This window comes from Leptodactylus fuscus, chromosome 1 (genome assembly GCF_031893055.1).
Source record: "Leptodactylus fuscus isolate aLepFus1 chromosome 1, aLepFus1.hap2, whole genome shotgun sequence".
Taxonomy (NCBI): domain Eukaryota; kingdom Metazoa; phylum Chordata; class Amphibia; order Anura; family Leptodactylidae; genus Leptodactylus; species Leptodactylus fuscus.
In genome coordinates, this window is record NC_134265.1 from 339960891 (window position 1) to 339986616 (window position 25726).

The window sequence follows — 25726 nt, forward strand, 5'->3', positions numbered from 1 at the left end:
TGCACACTCGGCACTGCTACATCAGATGTAGCAATCTGATGTAGCAGAGCCGAGGGTGCACTAGAACCCCTGTGCAAACTCAGTTCACGCTAATAGAATGCATTGGCCAGCGCTGATTGGCCAATGCATTCTATTAGCCCGATGAAGTAGAGCTGAATGTGTGTGCTAAGCAAACACATTCAGCACTGCTTCATCACGCCAATACAATGCATTAGCCAGTGCTGATTGGCCAGAGTACGGAATTCGGCCAATCAGCGCTGGCTCTGCTGGAGGAGGCGGAGTCTAAGATCGCTCCACACCAGTCTCCATTCAGGTCCGACCTTAGACTCCGCCTCCTCCAGCAGAGCCAGCGCTGATTGGCCGAATTCCGTACTCTGGCCAATCAGCACTGGCTAATGCATTGTATTGGCGTGATGAAGCAGTGCTGAATGTGTGTGCTTAGCACACACATTCAGCTCTACTTCATCGGGCTAATAGAATGCATTGGCCAATCAGCGCTGGCCAATGCATTCTATTAGCGTGAACTGAGTTTGCACAGGGGTTCTAGTGCACCCTCGGCTCTGCTACATCAGATTGCTACATCTGATGTAGCAGTGCCGAGTGTGCATCAGATGTGTAGTTGAGCAAAACTGACTCAGCACTGCTAAGTCTCTGCATTCGCATAGGAATGCATTGGCCAGCCTTCGGCCAATCAGCGCTGGCTCTGCCGGAGTCTAAGGTCGGACCTGAATGGAGACTGGTGTGGAGCGATCTTAGACTCCGCCTCCTCCAGCAGAGCCAGCGCTGATTGGTCGAGTTCCGTACTCTGGCCAATCAGCACTGGCTAATGCATTGTATTGGCGTGATGAAGCAGTGCTGAATGAGTGTGCTTAGCACACACATTCAGCTCTACTTCATCAGGCTAATAGAATACATTGGCCAATCAGCGCTGGCCAATGCATTCTATTAGCTTGATGAAGCAGAGTGTGCACAAGGGTTCAAGCGCACCCTCGGCTCTGATGTAGCAGAGCTGAGGGTGCACAAGGGTTCAAGTGCACCCTCGGCTCTCCTACATCAGAGCCGAGGGTGCGCTTGAACCCTTGTGCAGCCTCGGCTCTGCTACATCAGAGCCGAGGGTGCGCTTGAACCCTTGTGCACACTCTGCTTCATCAAGCTAATAGAATGCATTGGCCAGCGCTGATTGGCCAGAGTACGGAATTCGGCCAATCAGCGCTGGCCAATGCATCCCTATGGGAAAAAGTTTATCTCACAAAAATCACAATTACACACCCGATAGAGCCCCAAAAAGTTATTTTTAATAACATTCCCCCCTAAATAAAGGTTATCCCTAGCTATCCCTGCCTGTACAGCTATCCCTGTCTCTTAGTCACAAAGTTCACATTCTCATATGACCCGGATTTGAAATCCACTATTCGTCTAAAATGGAGGTCACCTGATTTCGGCAGCCAATGACTTTTTCCAATTTTTTTCAATGCCCCCGGTGTCGTAGTTCCTGTCCCACCTACCCTGCGCTGTTATTGGTGCAAAAAAGGCGCCAGGGAAGGTGGGAGGGGAATCGAATTTTGGCACACTTTACCACGCGGTGTTCGATTCGATTCGAACATGGCGAACACCCTGATATCCGATCGAACATGTGTTCGATAGAACACTGTTCGCTCATCTCTAATTGTGGGAAATAATCACCAATCTCGATTCCACCTAAAAAGATTGCTCAACCCTAGTCCCTGCACAGTCACATCACTGTGTGCATTATCCCTATACTGTAATATCACTGTGTGCATTATTCCTGTACTGTGACATCATTGTGTGCATTATTCCTGTACTGTGACATCATTGGGTGCATACTTGTATGTAAAGGAGGCCAAAATAATTATGGGCGTTTCAAGGATTGAACTGGATGTTTAAAGTGGTCATGGTGGAATGGGGCTCCATTCCAAATTTTGCTAGGACACCTCATGGCACTTGTTATGCCACCTGACTATGACCATGGAGTGGGGCCAGGGTGCAGTAATCCACTTGTAGTCTTTCCGGACACCATTACGGATACAATTGTCAGATGAGCCATAGTCCAGTAGACGACTGCTGCATTGGCAAGTATGAGTGTACACCTGTTTGCTCCTGAAAGTAGCTTTTACTTTGCATCTATTTCATGAAATACATTTTTTTTTCTCTTACAATTCAGATTGAGATACCAGTCTTTCTGTTCATGCCTGGCGTTCCAGATGGAAGACCCGATAGAGCACACTAAGGAGATGGTGATGAGAGTGCCGAACAGGAGCAGGATTTGCATGTTGGTGATACGCTCCACATTGGACAACTTCAATGGAGGTCTGGTTGAATTCTGCATAAATGTAAAATATAGGTTATTAAATCATGCGGCAAGAAGTTTATATTCAGACATAAGGAGATAACAATGCCATATTGAACGACTGGGTTATAGATGGGATTTACACGGGGAAGAATTAGGATATAAGTAAAAGTGGAGCTCATAGCAAAGCATTTCATATCAGCTATTACAGTCAGAAGGCCTTTGAGAGATGAATGCAACCACCATATTGGATGCTCTGCTCTTCCTTTGCACTAGTCTTGGGTCTCATGCACATGATCAAGTGTGCAGGCCAAGACTCTTTTAACAGAGGGTCTGATGCTCCATTGCAACGATTACAGAGCAGGACACTGGAACGTCACTGGAAGGCACCTGAATGACACTTGGATGTTATCGGAGTGCATTCCACTATAAAGTCAGCCTTGGTCATGTGCTTGTGGCCTTATTATTGGTATTTAGGAGTTTCTAGAAATACATACTGCTGACTTAAGATGCACAAAGGATAAACAAAACACCAATATGCTTAGGGTGTTGGTTCCTATCAGATGAGTTACCTCATTGTGCTTTTCAGACCCAGTGTCTTCAGCTCAGTCTGTAATGTGCATGTCTAAATAGTTGTGACATGTTAATATGTTCACTTCATTACAAAGTGGCGTGCGCATGCACATTACTATCAACTTGTCCGAAAAACACATTACCAAAAAAAACTTCTTAAGCCGTAGGTTTGCTGTGACCAACCCACTGGTAGTCAACTTTGCTCCCTTGAAATCTAGAAATTGACTTCAAATGGATTACCTGCACAAGCTTTGTGTCATGGCCGGTGTAGACAACTATGCCATGGACCCACTGAGTGTTCCTCAGCTGTGCTCCTCTTAGAAGAATCTGGTCAGGACCTAATGGGACAGTGCTAGAAGAAGACATAGGACAGACATGATTATACTCGCACGCGTCCTGACAACTTTGTGGATAAAAGTTACTTTTAGACAGATGACAAGGTTTACAATATGGTAAATGCAATATAGGGAACGCAGGGTCGGTCTGAGCCCCAGGATCATAAGGACAGACAACGTGTATTGCAGAATTTATCCAGTAACATATATTATCAGGTGCTGAGACCCTAAAAGATCAGCTCTACCCTGCATGGAAAGCTGTCAGTAGTGTTTGATTTCTCTGCAGTGCCACCATAGGTAAAACTAAGCATTACACTCTGCCTATGTAAATCAGTGGGTTGTCTGTGTGTGTGCAGGACAGGCCAGGTCCTCCAGACTAAGAGACACTCTTTATCCTCTCTTAAACCAGATTGGAGAGTGGCGACAAACTATTGCCTCAAAAGTCTTTAATGGGAACAGGACAACCCCCTTCTATAAAAAGGGCCATCTCAACAAGATACCTTCTCTTCAATATCTTTAACTTTATTAATAAAGCGCCATTATATGCCAAAGTGCCACTTTGTTCATTTTCAGACTCATTCTGGTACATCTAATATAACTCAAGCCGGGTATTATTAAAGCAGCAGTCTACATTTTTTTTCCATTGCCCCTCTCATTCTACATTCATGGTGCAGAGGGGGCGGGGGGTGTAAGGATTAAAAGTACTAGCTGTCATTTGGCATCCATACTGCCCCTCCAGCTGTCCCGTGTGTGAAGCTCCTAAGCTACCGTATATACTCGAGTATAAGCCGACCCGAATATAAGCCGAGGCCCCTAATTTTACCACAAAAAACTGGGATAACTTATTGACTCGAGTATAAGCCGAAGGGGGGGAAATGCAGCAGCTACTGGAAAATTTCAAAAATTAAAATGGTCAGAGATTTTGGGTGCAGTAGTTGCTGGGGTAGGGGAGGGGGTGTTTTGGTTGCCTGTCCGCCCCTTCCCTGAGCTTGAGGACTGAGTCCCCCCCCCCACCTTGGAATTCAGTCTGGCTGAATATACGGGATCTGCAGTGCTCCTATTAACCCCTCCCCAACGGAACAGGAGCACTGCAGATCCCCTATATTCAGTAGACACAGGGATACCTAATGTGTTTGTGTCTCAGTGTCATTTTCTACTTTTATATGTATTCTAGGGAAAGGAGGGATTTACAACTTTTATTTTATTCGTACAGAAGTAGGAGAGGTTTAGGAACGCTCTCCTCCAGGACACCACTAGAGGTCACATTGAGAGAAGCGGCTGGAGACTGAATAGCCAACAAAGACTTGCAAATCAATATGTCACCAGAGCTTTCTTTCCAAATGCCTCATGATCTACACACAGCCTCATTAGACAATGCCGATACATTATTAATAGATAAGTGGATGAGTGATCATCCATATCTAGGCCATCTACCTAGGAAAGCAATGAAGTCTCCTGACCTTTGGAAACGAAACGTGAGTAATCCCTTCATTAAGCCGCACTTTTGGAAACAAATAATTATTTTCTTCAGGTGATCGACCAGCTATTCCTCTTGTGACCGTCTCTAACACACCTATCAGCTAGTGGAGGCTTCACAATCCAATCCATTAAAAATGTAATAAGGACAAGTATGCTGAAAGGCGTTACCCCTTAAATTAGACGCTACCGTGTTTTATTATGTAGGGAGAATTGTATGTATTTTTGTAGGGCCATGGTCCTTTTATACAGTCAGGTGCAAAGACGGCAGACCCCAACAACTTAATATCCTTAGAATTCACCATGGATTTTAAAGAATAGGATAAGCCCTTTACCCACAGCAAAACTGCTCCATAACCACTGATATGCTGTTGTAGGGCCAGTTAATGACATAGTAAACATGCAGTGTTTTATGTGTCAAAGTACAGATCTGCTGCTGAGGAAATCAACTCTTACACTTCGTTCACATCTGCATTTGGTATTCCGTTTGGGGAGTCCACTTGGGGACAGCCCGAAAGGAATAACGAACGCAACTGCAAGAGGTGTGCAGTAAAAGCACACAGACCCCATAGACTATAATGGGGTCTGTGTGCTGGCCAAGCACTGCCCGCTCAAATCATGCGGGCAGGAACGTTTATTGTGAACTACTTTCCTGTCCGCATGATCCCTGCGGAGATCTGGCGGCAAGCACACGGACCCCATTATAGTCTATGGGGTCCGTGTGCTTTCACTGGCACACCGCTTCCAGTTGCGTTCGGTATTCCATTCGAGGGGATCCACATGCGGACTCCAAGCACAGATGTGAACGAGGCCTAAGGCCCCAATTAGTTGAGTTTTCCTCTGTGGATTTTCTGCTTCAATTATAACTATAAGGGTCCATTCACATGGAGGAAAATGGTGAGGAATTTGGTGTGGAATTTCATCGCTGAAAAAAAAAAAAAACTCCCATTGACTTCAATGGGCTCCTTTTTCTGCTACCAACCCATTGAAGTCAATGGGATGCTTTTTTTCAGCGCTGAAATTCCACACCAAATTCCTCACCATTTTCCTCCGTGTGAGTGGACCCTAAAGGGAACCACTGGCGTTTCCGTAGGTATAACAGACATGCTGTGATTTCCAAAATGTTCTGCAATGTGTGTATCTGCCGTGTAGGGCCCCAGCATTAATCCATGTATAGGTGATCTACTCGGTGCACTTGTAAAATAACCAAGTCTGATGTGGCCATGCCCGGGTGCACACGTACATAGGAATTAAAAGCCGATTTTTCTTGGCAGCATGACTGCACTTTAACACAAGCAGCCCTACAACAACACATAAGTGGTATACAGAGGATTTTGGTGACGGTAGACTATCATTACACAGCAGTAGGCAAAAACTGGAAGCCAGATCACATAAAAGAGAAGGTCCATAGTGGAATGATAAGAAATCCCCGGGGATCTCTTCTGGAGACCTCAGGCTTATTACATTTTGCTGCATGTGACTTTAGTGAAATTTAATAAGACTCTTTTCATATCCTGGACAATCTGACCTTTTATCCAACTATGTTATCACAAGCATGTAACTAAATACCAACCCAAACACCGTTTAACCACTAAAGGGGAATGTAATGTTAGGATAAAATGTAAGAGAAATAGTCTGTACCACCTTCCTCATCTTCTCCGATATGTAGGAAACTTGTATGTAACATATAAAGCATTGGATCCGTATCAGATATTCTGGATTATGGAATGAACATAAAGAGACATTATAGTAGAATTTCTTCTTTCTGTATCAATCGCTCGTGGATTTAAGGATCTTTGCTTGTCATTCAATAGAAACATTACCGTTTCATAAAGTAAAAGATGGAACGAAAAACGCAACAACACATACTAATGTTCCTTTGCTCAATACTTACCCTTGGCCATCAAGCCTGATGTTCCCATTAAAATCATACAGATGCCTATTGGGGCTTTCACACTCGATTCTACCAGATAAGCTCATCAAAGTGTCAATGTCCTTCATGTCCGCCGTCAGGGAAAGGCCCTGCAACAAATAAAAAAGAGAACATAAAGAAGTCTATAAAGCCACAAAGATGTCCGTCAAAAGAAGTGTTAGTGTTAAGAAATCTTATGATGTACCGTATATACTCGAGTATAAGCCGAATTTTTCAGCACAGTTTTTGTGCTGAAAAAGTTCCCCTCGGCTTATACTCGAGTCAATAAGTTTTCCCAGTTTTTTGTGGTAAAATTAGGGGCCTCGACTTATATTCGGGTCGGCTTATACTCGAGTATATACAGTACCCTGTAATTTCATAGATCCATAGGTCTTATAGCATTTTTGTTTGTCAAAAACTAACAAATAGGTGGTGTAACATTAGACTAGACAATCGTAAACGGAGTCAGATTTAAGAAATTGTCTAAAGCTGAAAGATAAACCTGGCGCAGTATAACACTGCTTAGTCAAAATAAGTCTTATTACTAGACAGTATTAGTAAATCTGCCCCAATGCACACAAGGCAATCTGGACTGCTGGTCTGTACATCAGCTGGATTTCCCGGACCGAAGCTAGTCAGGAGATGGGACTTCTTGCCTGTCCATGGCTCTACTGACTCGTATGGTATTGATAAGGTCAGAGTCGCGTTTATGACTAAATGACCAGTAATCCTGGATGACTGTTGTCGTCCTAATTAATTAGGCTGAGTGCCAGGCGCTAAAGAAGTCACACCACTCTGTGTTGGTATTCGTTCTTCTCTCAGCTAAGAAATGTGTGCTGACGCATTTTTTATTAAAAACATGGGGGTTAAATGGTAGTAGAGAAAGGAAGAGCGATAACAACAACATAAGTGTTCATATTCTTTCCTGATTGGTATGATACATCTCAATCAAACAGAAAAAGTTTAAGCAGTTCCATATATAGCCAGCTGCTCCCGGTCCTGCGTGGTAACCTTGGGAGATGTCTTCTGGCACCAAGCCAAGCATTTGTTTTTCTTGCACCCATCTTGGATACAGGCGCCATCTTATCATATAACATTATACCAGTTTCTAGCATTAAGCTTTTAAGGATAACAATGTTTTTCATACATTACATGATTATAACCTTCAAAGTATATAGTACGGACAGTGAAGCTACAAGGAGGCAGGGATCACTACGGTGAAAGGAGCCATGTCTACCAACTAGGCTTAGGCCAGGAAATATGGATGAGGTACATAGGATTCTTTTGTCTGTAATGAACTGTGTGCAAGGGGCCCTAATAAATGTGCCAGGCCAGTCCCTCACTGCTGAAGTTTTCTTCTCCAGCCACACATCTGCTTTAGGATGACACAAGAGAGTATTGTTCAGTCAATGCCATCTGTGCTGATGTCACTATAGTCAACACATCAGTCCAAGGGTGCATTCAGACTACGTAACGCCGGGCGTGTATGAGAGCCGTACACGCCGGCATTACGGCAGACTGCCGAACACTTCCCATTCACTTCAATGGGAGCGCTCGTAAACGCCGCTGTTACGAGCGCTCCCATTGAAGTGAATGGGAAGTGTTCGGCAGTCTGCCGTAATGCCGGCGTGTACGGCTCTCATACACGCCCGGCGTTACGTAGTCTGAATGCACCCCAAGACTGGCCAGCCAGCAGAGGTGAAAACAAATGTAAAGAAAGTAAGCAGTGCAAGGGAATGATAAAGGATTCTATAGGCAAGTATACAAGACAAAATTTATAACGGATGATTTAATTCACTGTGTAGCCAGAAGTACTACTAGGCAGGAATACATTTACCAGATGTCAGGTGAAGCAATGGTTCACTGCAGGATGCAGGCAGGTCCGAGTGATATGAAGTGGGGACTGCACAAGTGCAAACTACTGAAACATCCTCTCCCACATCTACAATACTCGAGAGGGGGAAGGATGCCTAGTATTCCAAATACACACTGATAAGACTCATATAAGATGCCAGACACATTATAATGTGGAGTGCACAGTGCTGGTTACAGTCTATTAGTGGCATTTAGGTTAGCTGGTTTGCCAAGCTTCTAATATATGTACATCCATCTAGTATAGGCATCCCATCTCCTCAACCAACATAAGGCCTGTCTGCATCCTGCAGTGAACCATTGCTTCGCCTGAATGCAGATAAATGTGACCTCTTTTCAGTAAAAAAAAAAAAAAAAATTATTAAATATAAATAAATATATATATATATATATATATATATATATAATGTGTGTGCGCGTTTCTCGGTAACACAGGAATAAAGCTGAAGGATTTCTGCCTCTTTATTTTCAGTATCAGCAAGGTAATCCAAGGCCAGACGACTATAATCAAGTAAATGGATGAAAGCTTGAGTAGCATTCACAGACACTATACAGTGTACAGAGCTGCTCTGGTTCTGGAGCTCATTGAATCATTGTGGTGGTGACTAACAGCAACTAATCTGATACTGTGAAGGTTATAATCATGTAATGTATGAAAAACATTGTTATCTTTAAAGCTGAATGCTAGATATAGCTGCTTATGCTTGAAACTGGTATAATGTTATAGGATAAGATGGTGCCTGTATCCAGGATGGGTGCAAGAGAAACAAAAGCTTGGCTTGGCACCAGAAGACAGCGCCCCAAGGTCACCATGCAGGACCGGGAGTAGCCGGCTATATATGGCACTGCTTAAACTTTTTCTGTTTGATTGAGATGTACCAGAACAATCAGGAATTAATAGGAACACTTACGTTGTTGTTATCGCTCTTCCTTTCTCTGCTACTATTTAACCCTACGTTGTCTTAATAAGAGTGCGTCAGCACAAATTCCTCATCTGAGAGAGGAACTAATACCAACGTATAGAGTGATGTGACTTCTTCATCACCTGGCACTCACCCTAATTAATTAGGATGAGGACAGTTACCCAGGATTATTGGTCAATTAGTCATAAAAACTAGAGATGAGCGAACACTAAAATGTTCGAGGTTCGAAATTCGATTCACTGTTCGAGTGTTCGAACGGGTTTCGAACCCCATTATAGTCTATGGGGAACATATACTCGTTAAGGGGGAAACCCAAATCCGTGTCTGGAGGGTCACCAAGTCCACTATGACACCCCAGGAAATGAGACCAACACCCTGGAATGACACTGGGACAGCAGGGGAAGCATGTCTGGGTGCATAAAAGTCACTTTATTTCATGGAAATCCCTGTCAGCTTGCGATTTTCGCAAGCTAACTTTTCCCCATAGGAATGCATTGGACAGCGCTGATTGGCCAGAGTACGGAATTCGACCAATCAGCGCTGGCTCTGCTGGAGGAGGCGGAGTCTAAGATCACTCCACACCAGTCTCCATTCAGGTCCGACCTTAGACTCCGCCTCCTCCGGCAGAGCCAGCGCTGATTGGCCGAAGGCTGGCCAATGCATTCCTATGGGAATGCAGAGACTTAGCAGTGCTGAGCCAGTTCTGCTCAACTACACCGTGTGCCGGTCAGCCCATCTGATATAGCAGAGCCGAGTGTGCACACTCGGCTCTGCTACATCAGATGTAGCAGAGCCGAGGGTGCACGAGAACCCTTATGCACACTCGGCTCTGCTACATCAGATGTAGCAGAGCCGAGGGTGCACTAGAACCCTTATGCACACTCGGCTCTGCTACATCTGATGGGCTGACCGGAACACGGTGTAGTTAAACAGAACTGGCTCAGCACTGCTAAAGTCTCTGCATTCCCATAGGAATGCATTGGCCAGCCTTCGGCCAATCAGCGCTGGCTCTGCCGGAGGAGGCGGAGTCTAAGGTCGGACCTGAATGGAGACTGGTGTGGAGCGATCTTAGACTCCGCCTCCTCCAGCAGAGCCAGCGCTGATTGGTCGAATTCCGTACTCTGGCCAATCAGCGCTGTCCAATGCATTCCTATGGGGAAAAGTTTATGTCACAAAAATCACAATTACACACCCGACAGAGCCCCAAAAAGTTATTTTTAATAACATTCCTACCTAAATAAAGGTTATCCCTAGCTATCCCTGCCTGTACAGCTATCCCTGTCTCTTAGTCACAAAGTTCACATTCTTATATGACCCGGATTTGAAATCCACTATTCGTCTAAAATGGAGGTCACCTGATTTCGGCAGCCAATGACTTTTACCGATTTTTTTCTATGCCTCCGGTGTCATAGTTCCTGTCCCACCTCCCCTGCGCTGTTATTGGTGCAAAAAAGCGCCAGGGAAGGGGGGAGGGGAATCGCATTTTTTTTGGAGTTTGCCACGTGATGTTCGATTCGAATCGAACACATCGAACAGCCTGATATCCGATCGAACATGTCTTCGATAGAACACTGTTCGCTCATCTCTAATAAAAACGGCTTTGACCTTATCAATACTGATGTCCTATTGTTGGTTATTAATATGTAAGTCCCGGGAAACCCCTTTCATGTTTTTCTCTTGTTGTAAAGACAACGACATGGTTGTCACATACCTGGCGGATCTTAAGATTGGTCTCCCCGTCAAGGTTTGATGTCTCAATGTAGCACATGGCTTGTGGCTCACTGGGGTAAAAGAACACATAGTATGAGAAATAATAAACACAATTAAAAAAAAAAAAAGTTTTCTTTATTTGTTATTTACTTAAAATATAGAAAACTCAATCCCCACAAATTACAGAAAAAATCACCAAATTACAAAATGCATCGGAAGGCAAATGAAAAGCTTAGACGGCCACAAGCTCAACTTCAGACGGTAATAGAAAGTGAAAACTTCACTTGATTTGCCTTAATGGATTCCTGTAATGGTTTTCAGTTTTTAGACTAAAATGAGATCAAAGGTATGGGGAAAAACCCTAAATGATGACAATAAAGGAGGTTCCTTGTTATAGTCTAGTGCCCTATGTCCAGATGGATATGGGTAATCGCCATATGGAGCGAGTTAGATCTATAACTACACCACTAGGAATCTGCATCATCCGTCATCCCTTTGTACCCCTTAGGGCTAGTTCACACGGGGACATGGACGCTGATTTTGACAGCAGATTTTGCGGCCAAATCAGCGTCCATACAATGTCCACACTATGTGAACTGCTCCCGCTGCGACCATCGCGGTCGCGGCTTTCACCTCCGCTGTCGGCTCAAATGAATGAGCCAAAATGGAGGGCGCTGCGGCTGGGCGGAAGCCGCGGCTCATCGCGAGCGGCTTCCGCCCGAAAGATAGGTCATGTCGCTTCTTTTTCTGCTAGCTCGCTAGCAGAAAAAAAAAAGCGAGCAGTTCACATAGGGATACATTGTATGGACGCTGATTTGGCCGCGAAATCCGCTGTCAAAATCAGCGTCCATGTCCCCGTGTGAACTAGCCCTTAGTCCAGCGTATCATGGCTGCATCCAATAGTCATGTGTTTAGAACCAAAGGTCGCAAGGTCACGCATGCAGCCATAATAAACTTGACTTCATCTGGTCGTAACCCGAAATACTACTTGTCTGGAGCGGACTGTCCTGCATTGATGGCCATTCTTTAAGTGTTCCCTAATTGGTCTCCATCCCCAAGATGGCCGAAGAAAATACCGAACCAGCCAACAAGTGGGACAAGCATCAGGACCAGTAGAGGATACGGAAAAGAAGGACTGGCCTTTTAGATTATACCATGCTGTTCTCCGGCAGATAACCCACCAGCAAGTGTCTGATAGCGATAAGGTGTACTTGGGAGGGGTAGCTTACAGCCTAATGAGTATTGGACTACGTGAAGTGTATAGCCAATGTTACTATAATTTATGTTGGATGAACCTATAACGTAAATTAAAATTGGCACATAGTGTGGTTTAGGAAACCCTATTCACATGCCCTACAGTCGGACGGTTAGCGGCTTTAAAGGGGCTCTATCAGCAAAATTATGCTGTATGAGCCCCACATATGCGTGAATAGCCTTTAAAAAGGCTATTCAGGCACCGCTAAAGTTATATTAAACTACCCCCTGTTTTAAAATAAAACCCTAAAAAAGAATATGTTAAACTTATCTACCGTGCACGGTGGGCGGGCATTCAGGGTCCGACGTCATCTTCAGCCGCGCCTCCTCTTCCAGTGATGTCCTCTGGTCAAGTCTTCCTCCGGCGCTCGCAAACTGCCTTTGATAAAAAATGGCGCGGGTGCATGCGCAGTAGCATGCTGCTACTACTACTACTACTGCTGCTACTGCACATGCACCCGCGCCATTTTTTATCAATGGCAGTTCGTGAGCGCCGGAGGAAGACGGGACCCGAGGACATCGGAGGAAGAGGAGGCGTGGATGAAGAAGACGGCGCACCCTGAATGCCCGCCAACCGTGCACGATAGAGAAGATTAACATTCTTTTTTAGGGATTTATTTTAAAACGGGTGAGGTAGTTTAATATAACTTTAGCGGTGCCTGAATAGCCTTTTTAAAGGCTATTCACGCATATGTGGGGTAATTTTGCTGATAGAGCCCTTTTAATATGGATTCTATATGGAGATGCTCTTATCCCGTTTATGCCTACGGTTATTGGAACAGCACACTACTCTAAAAAATGTCAACCTCCGGCATAAATGGGTTAAGTGTGAACGGGTCGTAAAGTGTTTACAGGAATCATAGAATAAAGCAGGTAGCGTATCATTGTAAGCAGATTAGAACCACCATGCATTCAATACAGCATGACATGTGCTAACTGCATGCCTCCAAAAAGTGGCTCATGCAAAAAAAAAAAAATAAATAAATATTTTTTTTTAATCTCCAATGTCATATACATACATAATACATTTCTTTCTTTTACCATACCAAATGAGCAAAGTAATGTAAAAACATGCAAGCACATCAAAAGGAAGACAAAAAGGGGAAAAAAAAGACATAGTGAGTAACCACAGATGCGGATTATTGGAAGCGAGTAACAGTGCCATGTACATACATGCAGCGCTAAGTGCCAGTTCAGACTGCTAACATGCTACATATCGTAAAGCAGATATCTGCTCTGTGCAAGGGATCCTCTACGTTCTGTACTAGAATTTAGGAAACTGTCAGAATGGTTTTCATATAAATGGCATGTCTTGTTTCCTGATAAAAATCACAAATATTTCAATAAAATTTGGGCCATCATGGTAGCATATGGATATACAAATATGGGATTAGGATTAGAAACGGGATCTGAATTTGAGGAGGACCTGTCGTCTCTCCTGACATGTCATGACTAGGTTTCTATCTGCATTGGAGACCGCATAGTCTGTCCTCTGTGTAGGATTTTTCTCTGTCGGGTTCCGTATAAAATCTGGAGGACCCCAATATTGTCTGTGGGGTACACAGGTTACCGCTTTTTTTTTTTTTTTGCAGGTGGGATCACATTTATTATTTTTTAATAAATTGACAACTGTTTCTGTTCTCTTGTCAAAGGGGTGTGAGCCTTCACTGGAAGACCTGGGCAGTGTCAGAATAAGACGCCCAGGAATCAATTTATTCGTAAATCGGAATAAATCTACGTCTCTGTGTCCGTGCGATGCAGATTAAAAAGTTGTTTTTTTCACATAGTGATGGATACCCAACCAACCCAATAATAGTCAACAGGACCCTTGGGATTCATTTTTGTAAGTCATTTAATAGATCAGTTTTATTGTTCGGTCCGTTCCTCCGATCCTAGAGTAGACCTAAACAATAGATGAAAGGGTGCAGATGTGATCACACAGGGTCCGCTCACATCCATTACATCAGAATGGAACAAACAATAAAACGGATAATTTTATCGGTTATTTCATCCCTTGTTATGGCCATCCTAGGACCAGAACAGGTTATACAAGAAAAAGGACACTTCAAATGATGGACAACGGATCTCAAGGAACCCCATGGACTATAATGGGGTCTGGATGGTACAGTGTTGGCCAAAAGTATTGGCACCCCTGTAATTCTGTCAGATAATACTCATTTTCTTCCAGAAAATCATTGCAATCACAAATTGTTTGGTATTATTATCTTCATTTATTTTGTCTTCAATGGAAAACCACAAAAAGAATTGTCAAAAAGCCAAATTGGATATAATTCCACACCAAACAAAAAAAAGGAGGTGGACAAAAGTACTGGCACTGTTTGAAAAATCCTGTGATGCTTCTCTAATTTGTGTAATTAACAGCACCTGTTACTTACCTGAGACACCTAATAGGTGGTGGCAATAACTAAATACTTTTGTCCGGCCCATTTTTGGAGTTTTGTGTAAAACGATCAATGATCTGACTTTTTTTCATTCTCTTTCTTTTTGTGGTTTTCATTGCAAGCAAAATAAATGAAGATATTACCAAAGAGTTTGTGCTTGTAATCATTTTCTGGAAGAAACTGAGTATTATCTGACAGAATTGTAAGGGTGCCAATACTTTTGGCCAACACTGTATCCTTGACATCGCCATGTTATAAAGTTGGGTTCGCAGGACTTTTCCACGATTTCAGATGAACTCTGCGCTGGATGGATGCCGACCCAGATGTGAACGTAGCCTAACCAGGGAACAAACGGGAAACATGATCCAATATCAATACTATTATTTGCTAAAAATAGACATGTCAGGACAGTGAACAGGTCCCTCTTTAATAACTGGCATAAAATGACTATTTTTGTAGTACGTATTGTCCTCCATCATGTATCTATTTTTTTGGAATTCTGGGATTCGGACTATAAGAGGACCCTCTTGCACAAGGTGGGCTCTGGCGTTTCTCTGACCTTGAAGACAGACTGATGAGATCGGCTGGGAGATGCTCCCCATTGGTCACTTTCACTATCTCCCCTATAGCCACCTATGTGTCCCAATACGAACACAATCAGAATGGAGGAACGATGGGAAACATGAAGGAGACAGACACCAACAAAGACAGAATTGAAATATTAAGGAGGAAATCTGAAGATTAATAAAATAATGATTGACGTTTCCATTTTCTGGGTCTAACTGGGTCTTAAATGCGTTCGTAAGAAATTTCAGGGAGTCGCCAATAGTCTCACAACCACGTACTACGAAACCATAGAGGGGTGTAGTAAGAACATGATGGAAAAATGGTATTGATCAGTCGTGGCGAAAGCAAAGTGTCAGAATGGGAGCGGCAGGAAATCGATCGGTCAGGTAACTTTTACGTCATACGTTTTTTTAACCCACTATGAGCCTACTCCTATTTTTCCCCACTGAACAATCCCTTTAAGATTTGACCAACAAGTAACGTAACATATAGACCCAGTTAGGAATCAGAGGCTGGAAAACACAGTCCATGAGTGGATTTACTTGTACCTTTCAAGGAAATAATGACAAACATTTGATGAATGGCTGACTTTACAGCGCCGCGGCATGAACTAGACCATTTTTTTTTCAAATTTCGTTTTATCTTCTTTTTTCACATTTTCTATAATTGTTTTTTTTTCGGTCAGTACGTCGCCATGTCACACCACATTCATCCTTATTTCCTTGTGGTAATGGAGGCCGAAACAGAGTAGAGAAACCAGACTTCATAGTGTTAGCAACAGTGGGCATCTCTACCTTGATGAGAGAAGTATAGTGTCTGCGGGTATATACTCTGTGCCAGTTATTTTAACTATATCGCCAACATTTACCTGAAAGAAACTGGCAACCGGTTAATCATCTGTAAATTCATGTTAATAGCAAGAGCATATATATATATATGTGTATACATAAAAGACATGCATCCTACTGAAGGGTGGAGGACTGGCATAAGCAGGTTGAGCAGAGCGTATTGCTTTCTACCGTAAAACTAAGCGCATTATATAGGCTATTCATTCTATAGCGATATTACTAGACATGCAGTTGTATATCAAGAGGGATATATATGAAAGTATCTGCAGTCAACAGCATCTTAGCCTGCAAATATCGGTTTCAAGAAAAGTTGGGTGATAACAGACCAATAACCATAAAAATGACACAAATTATATATAATTATATACAACTAAATCTATGCACAAACAGTGTATCGCATGGAATCGGAGCGAAAACCTATAATGGCCATCACAACTTACTGCATGTCATTAAAGGGATTCTACCATTAATATCACATTTAAGAAAGGCTATTCTTCTCCTACCTTTAGAGGTCTTCTCCGCGCCGCCGTTCGGTAGAAATCCCGGTTTCCGTCTGTATGTAGATGAGTTCTCTCGCAGCACTGGAGGCGGTCCCAATGCTGCGAGAGAAATCTCCAGCTCCGCCTCCATCTTCTTCAGGAACGGCCTCTCTGCGAGTCTTCTTCTGGAGCTGGGTTCAAACTTCTAGGCCTCGGGCAGAGTCGACTGTGCATGCCCACAACCACAATAAAATGGCCATTTTCTTGAGGCTTGTGGGCGGCGAGGAGAAGACATCTAAAGGTAGGAGAAGAATAGCCTTTCTTAAGGCTATTTCTATGTGTGATCGAGAAAAAAAATTTGATTTTAATGATAGAATCCCTTTAAGCAGTTTTCTGAAAAATTAAAGGGGCTTTCTAGGGGTTAAAGGGATCATCAAAGACCAATGCAGCAGTAGTGCTACATTTTGAGTCTGACCCCACAGATCTAATATGGAAGCCATCAATACTAGAAAATGGATTACCTTTATAAATATACAGTAGATGATGTATTCTGAGGATAAGTCACCAACATCAGATCATTGGGGGTCTGATACCCAAGATCCCCACAGGATCAACTACCCAAAGCGGCAGAGGTGCATGGCTGAGTATCACATCCACTTCACAGGCCAGTGACGTTATGTTTATTTATCACATGGCCTGTTGGCAGCTCAGTCCAATTTAAGTGAATGGGGCGAGCTGTAATACCAAGCACAACCCTTATGCCATGTATGGTACTGTGAAGAGACTGCAGTGCTCACCTGAAAGCTGTGATCCCAAGTGTCAGACCCCCACCAATCTGATAGTGATGTCTGTTCCAATATCTTTAGTATTACAATCCAGTAAAACCCATTTAAGATACAGTTATCCATTAATATTATCCCCCTCCCCCACAAGGCTCTCCATAATGCCGCACCTCCATACATTTCCTCCCTCATCTCTATCTACCGCCCAACCCGTGTTCTCCATTCACTCAATGACCTAACACTTACATCCTCTATTATCAGACCCTCCCACGCTCGTATACAAGACTTCTCCCGAGCTGCACCACTTCTCTGGAATGCTCTACCCCCGACAATCAGAATAACTCCCAATTTCTACAGCTTCAAACTCAAACTAAAGACACATCTTATCAGACAGGCCTATCACAATGTCTAACGTAAACCCTTCTGTACTATAATTAGAATCCCTAAAATGTAACCCTCCTCTGTCCCCGCTCCCACATTACCCCACATGATAGGATGCCAAGTACTTCACACGTCTATAGGCGATATGTGTTTGTTAGAGACTACGACCCATGGACCTCCTACAATCAACAGCACAAAGGGGCGCCAATGCTCCCAATACAATAGCTGGACAGCCATGTCTCCAATAAATACTATACATCCTATAGGAGAAGCATTAGGCTCAGTAACACTTCAATAGAACCATAGGCCCGGACAGATAAAAAGCTGAATATTATGGAACACAAACCCCAATGACTGCTCCAAACAGGACAAATACCCGAGATTATTGGACTGGCTATAGAAATTCTGCCATACGTCTACCTGAACAGTTTATGCTTTTTTGTGATTTAACGCTAAAAACATCGCTAAAGTCCTAAAAAGCTATTTCATGAGTACAAAGCGCTCGGCAGTTCTCGGTTATCTAGCATGAGCCTCACGACCACATCTTTCCGAGGAGAATAATAAAACAGCAAGCTTTTTAGTTAAAGGAGCGAAAACTGTGCATCTATTCAAGTAACAAAACTCAATTACGTCCCCGTGTCCTCGGGCTATGATGTGCCGAGGAGGAAGGGATTGCGTCAATGTGACTAAGCGCCATCGCCTTGTTCCCATCAAAGAGCAGCATTGCTTTCTAGATGGGATTCTGCCAGAAAAGCACTGATCATTTTACAAAGAGCAAGCAGATTTTTGCCCAGCGCTTGATGGAGATAGCAGATAGAATTGGAAACGTCAGATTCTACAAACTCAAGAATAATCTAGAATTACAGGTTCTATATGTTGGAGAAAATCTGGATGCCAATAATGTAAAGGTATGCTCTTTACTGTAACTACAGTTGACTTATGTGGACCAAGCCCATCGGTGAAGCCAGCTGATTCTCTAGTGCCATGATGGCAAATCTATGCCACGTGTGCCAGAGAGGACACTCGGAGATCTCTGTTGGCACACACGGCGTCGCCCTGATCACTCACTAACGGGGAACCAGGTACAGGATTCCCCATTAGGGAGTGATCGTTTATTTTAGCTTTATGATCAAATCTACATACAGCTGAAAGCGGTCAGGGTAGACCACGAGTCGGCGGCTTACACGAACTGCAAAGAGTGATCTCTGACCCGACACAAGCACCATAATGTAAGTCATCAGCGCCAGCAGTCAAAAGGACGAGGCCCGGCTGCTCTTTGTGGGAATTCTGGTAAGTATCATATAATACTGGGTGTGGGGGCCTACCATGGAGCATATAATACTGTGTGGGAGCACATTGTACTGTCTAGGGGTCACTGTGGAGCACATTGTACTGTCTAGGGGTCACTGTGAGGCACATTGTACTGTCTAGGGGTCACTGGAGTGCATTGTACTGTCTAGGGGTCACTGTGAGGCACATTGTACTGTCTGGGGGTCACTGTGGAGCACACTGTACTGTCTAGGGGGTCACTGTGAGGCGCATTGTACTGTCTAGGGGTCACTGTGAGGCGCATTGTACTGTCTGGGGGCCACTGAGGCGCATTGTACTGTCTAGGGGTCACTGTGGAGCGCATTGTACTGTCTAGGGGTCACTGTGGAGCGCATTGTACTGTCTAGGGGTCACTGTGGAGCGCATTGTACTGTCTAGGGGTCACTCTGGAGCGCATTGTACAGTCTAGGGGTCACTGTGGAGCGCATTGTACTGTCTAGGGGTCACTGTGGAGCGCATTGTACTGTCTAGGGGTCACTGTGGAGCGCATTGTACTGTCTAGGGGTCACTGTGGAGCGCATTGTACTGTCTGGGGGCCACTGAGGCACATTGTACTGTCTAGGGGTCACTGTGGAGCGCATTGTACTATCTAGGGGTCACGGTGGAGCGCATTGTACTGTCTAGGGGTCACTGTGGAGCGCATTGTACAGTCTAGGGGTCACTGTGGAGCGCATTGTACTGTCTAGGGGTCACTGTGGAGCGCATTGTACTGTCTAGGGGTCACTGTGGAGCGCATTGTACTGTCTGGGGGCCACTGAGGCACATTGTACTGTCTAGGGGTCACTGTGGAGCGCATTGTACTATCTAGGGGTCACGGTGGAGCGCATTGTACTGTCTAGGGGTCACTGTGGAGCGCATTGTACAGTCTAGGGGTCACTGTGGAGCGCATTGTACTGTCTAGGGGTCACTGTGGAGCGCATTGTACTGTCTAGGGGTCACTGTGGAGCGCATTGTACTGTCTAGGGGTCACTGTGGAGCGCATTGTACTGTCTAGGGGTCACTCTGGAGCGCATTGTACTGTCTAGGGGTCACTGTGGAGCGCATTGTACGGTCTGAGGGCCTTTCACTATTTATATCACACAGTATATGTTTTATAGCAGACGTGATATTACAGGCTATAACAACATTGCGCGGTCACTATAAAACAGATCCTGATTAATTTAATGTTAAATTGCCATCTTGGCACTTTGCGATAATTTAGTGGGTTTTGGGTTGCAGTTTGGGCACTACTACTAGTGTACGGTGGTATCCCAACTCTAGACTGACAATGATGTTGAAGGAAAGAAGGGCTGGGCATGTTAATCTTCACCATGACTAATGCTTTTGTTGTCCAGGGACATAAGCTAACATCAGAGGGGTACGCAGTAGCTTAGTCCCCAAGCATGCATGTGTATGGGGGGGGGAGCAGAAGTTGACCGAACGTGCAGTCTTGAAGGTGTATGAATACCTTAAAGGGATTTTCCCACAACATATTTAAGTTTGTAGCCAAAACTAGAAGTCACTTTCCTACAGCATAATGTAACAGTAAGGAGATCTGATATTCACATAGATCAAGTCTTACGTCCAAGGACTATGTGTGGTGAGGGGCAGCTAGTTAGTTCCTGGACAGGGTGCGCTTTACTGCATGCAAGCTAAGCGCCCTGCGAGCTGTCCAGAACTGAAACCTGCAGTCCAGTACCAGGTCATCTATGGCCCGGTAGTGGGCCACAGCCCGGTGTTTGGGGACCTCTGAATTAGAGGAGCTTTACTGCTTCTTTCTGACCACGGCTTTCAGCTATATATTGGAGCAGAAGCCGGATTTAGTGATATGGCCTACAGACTTCACTGCCCTGGAGGGACAGCCATTCACGTAGTGTCAGTTTTATGGGCTCCATAGGCCACCTAATACACGTGGAGAGCAAATGCTAGGCAGCCTCGTTCGATCCCAGAGAAAAGCAAAATTTGAAGTGAAATTTGGAGAAAAGTGCCACTGTATTTTTCCTTAAATGGGCAGGGCCAAATTCCAATTTCTGCAAGCGGATTTGGACAAATTTGATGTAAAATTCCACTGGTGATAAAGGTGTATTTTATGTCTCCCATTCATTTCAATGGCAGTTCTCAGGTGTAATCCGCCTGAAGAATGAGCAGGACACATTTTTTTTTCCACAAGCTGAAAAACAAATCATCTACTGCCTCTCACTGAAATGGATTGGAGGCAGACTCCACCTCGAATTTAGCATCAAATGTGAACACCCCCTAAGTGGCTAAAAGTGAACAGTAACAGAACTAACAACCAGTCTACATTGCAGAGGGAAATACTGTATATGTGGCTGTTTATGTGAAAAGGGCCCAGATCGTCGATACTAATTATAGAGAAAATAGTCCAAAACATATTTGGGTAAAAAAATCACAATTTTGTTTTATGCAAAAATTTTATTTAAAAATATGTCAAGTTTACAAATTTGTTGAGACTTGTTGAGACTAGACAATGTTACACCATAACCGTTACAATGATACCAAGAACTCCATATCGACAGTGTGGGCCCTTTTCACATAAACAGCCACATATACTCGAGTATAAGCCAAATTTTTCAGCACAGTTTTTGTGCTGAAAAAGCCCCCTCGGCTTATACTTGAGTCAGCAGAAAAAAAAGAAAAAAAAAAATTATTATTTTTTTTTTTTGGGGTGGGTGGGTGGGTGGGGTCTATGACCAGCCGCAATATTGATGTATTAAATAGTGAGGGGGGAAAAAATAAAAGTTGTAAATCCCTCCTTTACCTAGAATACATACAAAAGTAGAAAATGACTGTGAAACACAAACAAACGAAAACAAAATTTTATTTTTTTATTTATTTTTTTTTTTGGGGGGGGAGGGGGGAAGGCAGTCTATGACCAGCCGCAATAGTAATGTATAGAATCTCCCATAAAATAGTGAAAAAAAAGAAGCTTTAAAAAAATATATAATAAAAAAATAAAAGTAAATAAAAGTTGTAAATCCCTCCTTTCCCTAGAATACATAGAAAAGTAGAAAATTACTGTGAAACACAAACACATTAGGTATCCCTGTGTCTACTGAATATAGGGGATCTGCAGTGCTCCTGTTCCGTCGGGAAGGGGTTAATAAGAGCACTGCAGATCCCCTATAGTCAGCCAGGCTGAATTCCAAGTGGGGTAAAAAAAAAAAAAAACAGTTCTCAAGCTCAGGGAAGGGGCAGACAGACAACCAAAACACCCCCTCCCCTTCCCCAGCACCTACTGCACCCAAAAACTCCGACCATTTTAATTTTTTACATTTTCCAGTAGCTGCTGCATTTCCCCCCCTCGGCTTATACTCGAGTCAGATTTTTGTGGTAAAATTAGGGGTTTCGGCTTATACTCGAGTATATACGGTACTCTGTTTCCTTAGAAGTTGCTGTTCCAAAAAAAATAGTTCAGCTGATACCTAGCGTTCGCACAAGAGAGGCTATAAATACGCAGCACATCTGGGTCATGTGACCAGACAATAAGCGTCTACTCAGGTCAGTCACCTGGAGAGAACCTATTAAGCCTCAGTCGTACACATGGATGGAGCTACTGTAACATTCTTAGGGGAGCGGGAAGCTTTATGGCTCATCAACCTCTTGGCCGTCTTCCTTTTCTAAGACATATTCTATAGCACAGAGAGTTCAGGTCGGTCACTGCAGCATGGTCCAGTGATGTCATCCGCAGCTCAGCTTTTATCACTGACATCTCTGGAGGATTGTGGTTTTAATGCAAGACAAATGCTTATATACAGGAAAGTTCAATGGTTATAGGACTTGGAAAAAAATATTCATCCACCATTTATGGATAAAAGACTATTTTAATAAGGGATCACCCCAGATGGAACTGTAAAGCTGTAGAAAGAATAGCTAGGCTCAATGCACACACTTAGGAGAGGCCATCAATATTAGATCTGAGGAGGAGCGACACTCGGGACCCCTACAGATAATCGACATGGCACTCGACATGCAAACTAGAGAGGTATGTACTGCAGCACTATAGAATTCTATGGCTCAGTAACTGATCTGTGGGGGTCCTGGGTGTTGGACCGACGCAGATCTAAGGATAGCCCATCAATCATACAAACTGGATAGCCCCTTTAATGAGAATCTGTCACCTCTCCTGAAAAGTCTGGTTTAATAAATCCTTGTATTCACCGTGAAATCATTTTGGACTATTTTTTCTCATATTCCTGCATTTTACGGTTTACAAGTTATGACTAAACTGACAACTGGGTGTTACTATTTGGTGGGGGCGTGGCCTTGTGCAGTCTGACACTATCCAATCTGTGCCAACAGCGAAAAATTGTGCAGGGATAGTTCTCTTTAACAAGGAGAATGGTAACTATGGTTGTGGGTTTGGGACCAATTTTAGCTGAAGTCTTAAAAAAAACCCTACCCATTTGTCAGTTTATTTGGAAATATTTGAAAGGAATTGAATAATGTAGCATTACGAGAAATTATGGGCATTGGGGATGCCCCCAGTGCTGTTTGAGCGCTGGGGACCGCCCCCAGTGCTGCGAGAGAACTCATTTGTATACCGAAGACAACTGGGATTTCTACTGAACGGCGGTGCGGAGAAGTCATCTAAAGGTAGGAGAAGTATAGCCTTTCTTAAGGCTATTCCTACGTTTTAGGGACAAAAAAATAGCATTTTAATCATTGAACCCCTTTAAGTCAAGCAGAATACAGATATTTACTAAAACAGCCTCTTTAATGTTTAACAATACCGTATCTGGCTGTATTTGGTTGCATTCTGTTAAATGGGACATGTCCCGGTCTCTGCTCTTCCTCCTCCCTAAATGTTTAAGCCTATGCATAATGCAATATCCTTTTATAAATCTATAAGACCTAAACACCCATTAAGATGCCAGCTAAAATACGGCAATACGTGTGTGCTACATACAGACTATTGTAAGGACACAAGACATACTAATCTGTTCCAGAGAAAGTGACGTCTTCAGCGTGACTTATTCATAAGTAAGGCAAAAGAAAAGAAAAAGAAGAAGTGAAAGGAAGCAGGGAAGGCAAATAAGAAGCCACAATCCTCTGTCCTAATGAATATCAATTATTTCCAGTTAGTGAACTCAGAAGAACACATTAAAGATTTATCTCCGCTGCCATTAACATAACTGCATTACCATCCGTCCTCTGGCTCAATGTGTCTCTGGGCGCTGCCATTACAGCAAATGAACAACAAGCCATTCACACAGTAATCTCTCTGTTACTGTACCGTCACTACTCACACCCCAAGAATCAAGTCGTCTCAACATTTCCTGGAATATAGCACAGGCTCCAGAAATTAGTCTCCATTACCAACAACAAAGACCTAAAACCCGACGTCGTCCAACCACGTAGCATTGAGACGCAAGCACCTGCCTATCGAGTCCAGAGGGTAGGGCAACAACAACTGGTGGCCATCATGGTTTCCCAGTTTGTGCCAATCCTTTCTCTCACATCATATGGATTTCTGTAAATGTCTAAGGTCTAGTCGCCTCCCTCCATAATGGTCCAGATGGAAACCTGAGGTTATGCACCAAATCTTCGAAAGACAATGGCCATAGCTATATACAGTCACAAGCTAGCCTGTGTATTGCCCCTGCCTACCAGCTGAATGGGTCGGATTGGCAGAACTGGATGTAAAGCTGTGGATGGGGCCTGTGCCATAAAGGGGTGTGGGCACACAGGGTTACCTCAAGATGTACCTCTACTGGTATATACAAGTTATATACACAGCACAAAATCTAATAGTTTTTTTTTTTTTATCAATGCTTTATTTATTGAACAAGTACAAGTAGTACAAATGTTACAGCGTGAAACATTCTGCAATAAACAGCACTACATATCATACATGGTGCCAAGATGGCCACAGAGAGACACTATTGCTGCCAACATTGGCCTAACTAGAAGGGGATTCAACACTGCTACGGACATTTGAACACCGGTCTGTGACATCACTGTGTGCATTAGAGATCGCTGTGCATTAACTTTATATTTTATAATGTACTGGTTGTGTTCTCTGACAGCCTGCACTGTGCAATCCCTGTGTGTATTATCCCTGCACTGTGACATCACGGTGTACATTACCCCATTACTGTGACATCACTGTGTGTATTATCCCTGTACTGTGACATCACTGTGTGTATTATCCCTGTACTGGGACATCACTGTGTGTATTATCCCTGTACTGTGACATCACTGTGTGTATTATCCCTGTACTGTGACATCACTGTGTGTATTATCCCTGTACTGTGACATCACTGTGTGTATTATCTCTGTACTGTGACATCACTGTGTGTATTATCCCTGTACTGTGACATCACCGTGTGTATTATCTCCGTACTGTGACATCACTGTGTGTATTATCCCTGTACTGTGACATCACTGTGTGTATTATCCCTGTACTGTGACATCACTGTGTGTATTATCCCTGTACTGTGACATCACTGTGTGTATTATCCTGTACTGTGACATCACTGTGTGTATTATCCCTGTACTGTGACATCACTGTGTGTATTATCCCTGTACTGTGACATCACTGTGTGTATTATCTCTGTACTGTGACATCACTGTGT

At 43.6% G+C, this 25726-nt stretch overlaps 1 protein-coding gene across 6 annotated transcripts in view; it reads right to left on the minus strand.

Annotated features, from left to right (window-relative positions):
• Window positions 1-25726, minus strand: part of ATP8A1 (ATPase phospholipid transporting 8A1) — a 165481-nt gene that overhangs the window by 85416 nt on the left and 54339 nt on the right. For 3 of the 6 annotated variants that reach the window (XM_075261473.1, XM_075261459.1, XM_075261455.1), the window contains exons 8-12: window positions 15325-15398; window positions 11111-11180; window positions 6587-6714; window positions 3122-3233; window positions 2176-2341 (exon numbers count right to left, since the gene is read on the minus strand). In XM_075261473.1, coding sequence (XP_075117574.1) covers window positions 2176-2341; window positions 3122-3233; window positions 6587-6714; window positions 11111-11180; window positions 15325-15398 — 550 coding nt within the window. Of the gene's footprint in view, window positions 1-2175; window positions 2342-3121; window positions 3234-6586; window positions 6715-11110; window positions 11181-15324; window positions 15399-16126; window positions 16201-25726 lie in introns of all 6 variants that reach the window. The other 3 variants (XM_075261481.1, XM_075261466.1, XM_075261490.1) reach the window with 2 other exon arrangements.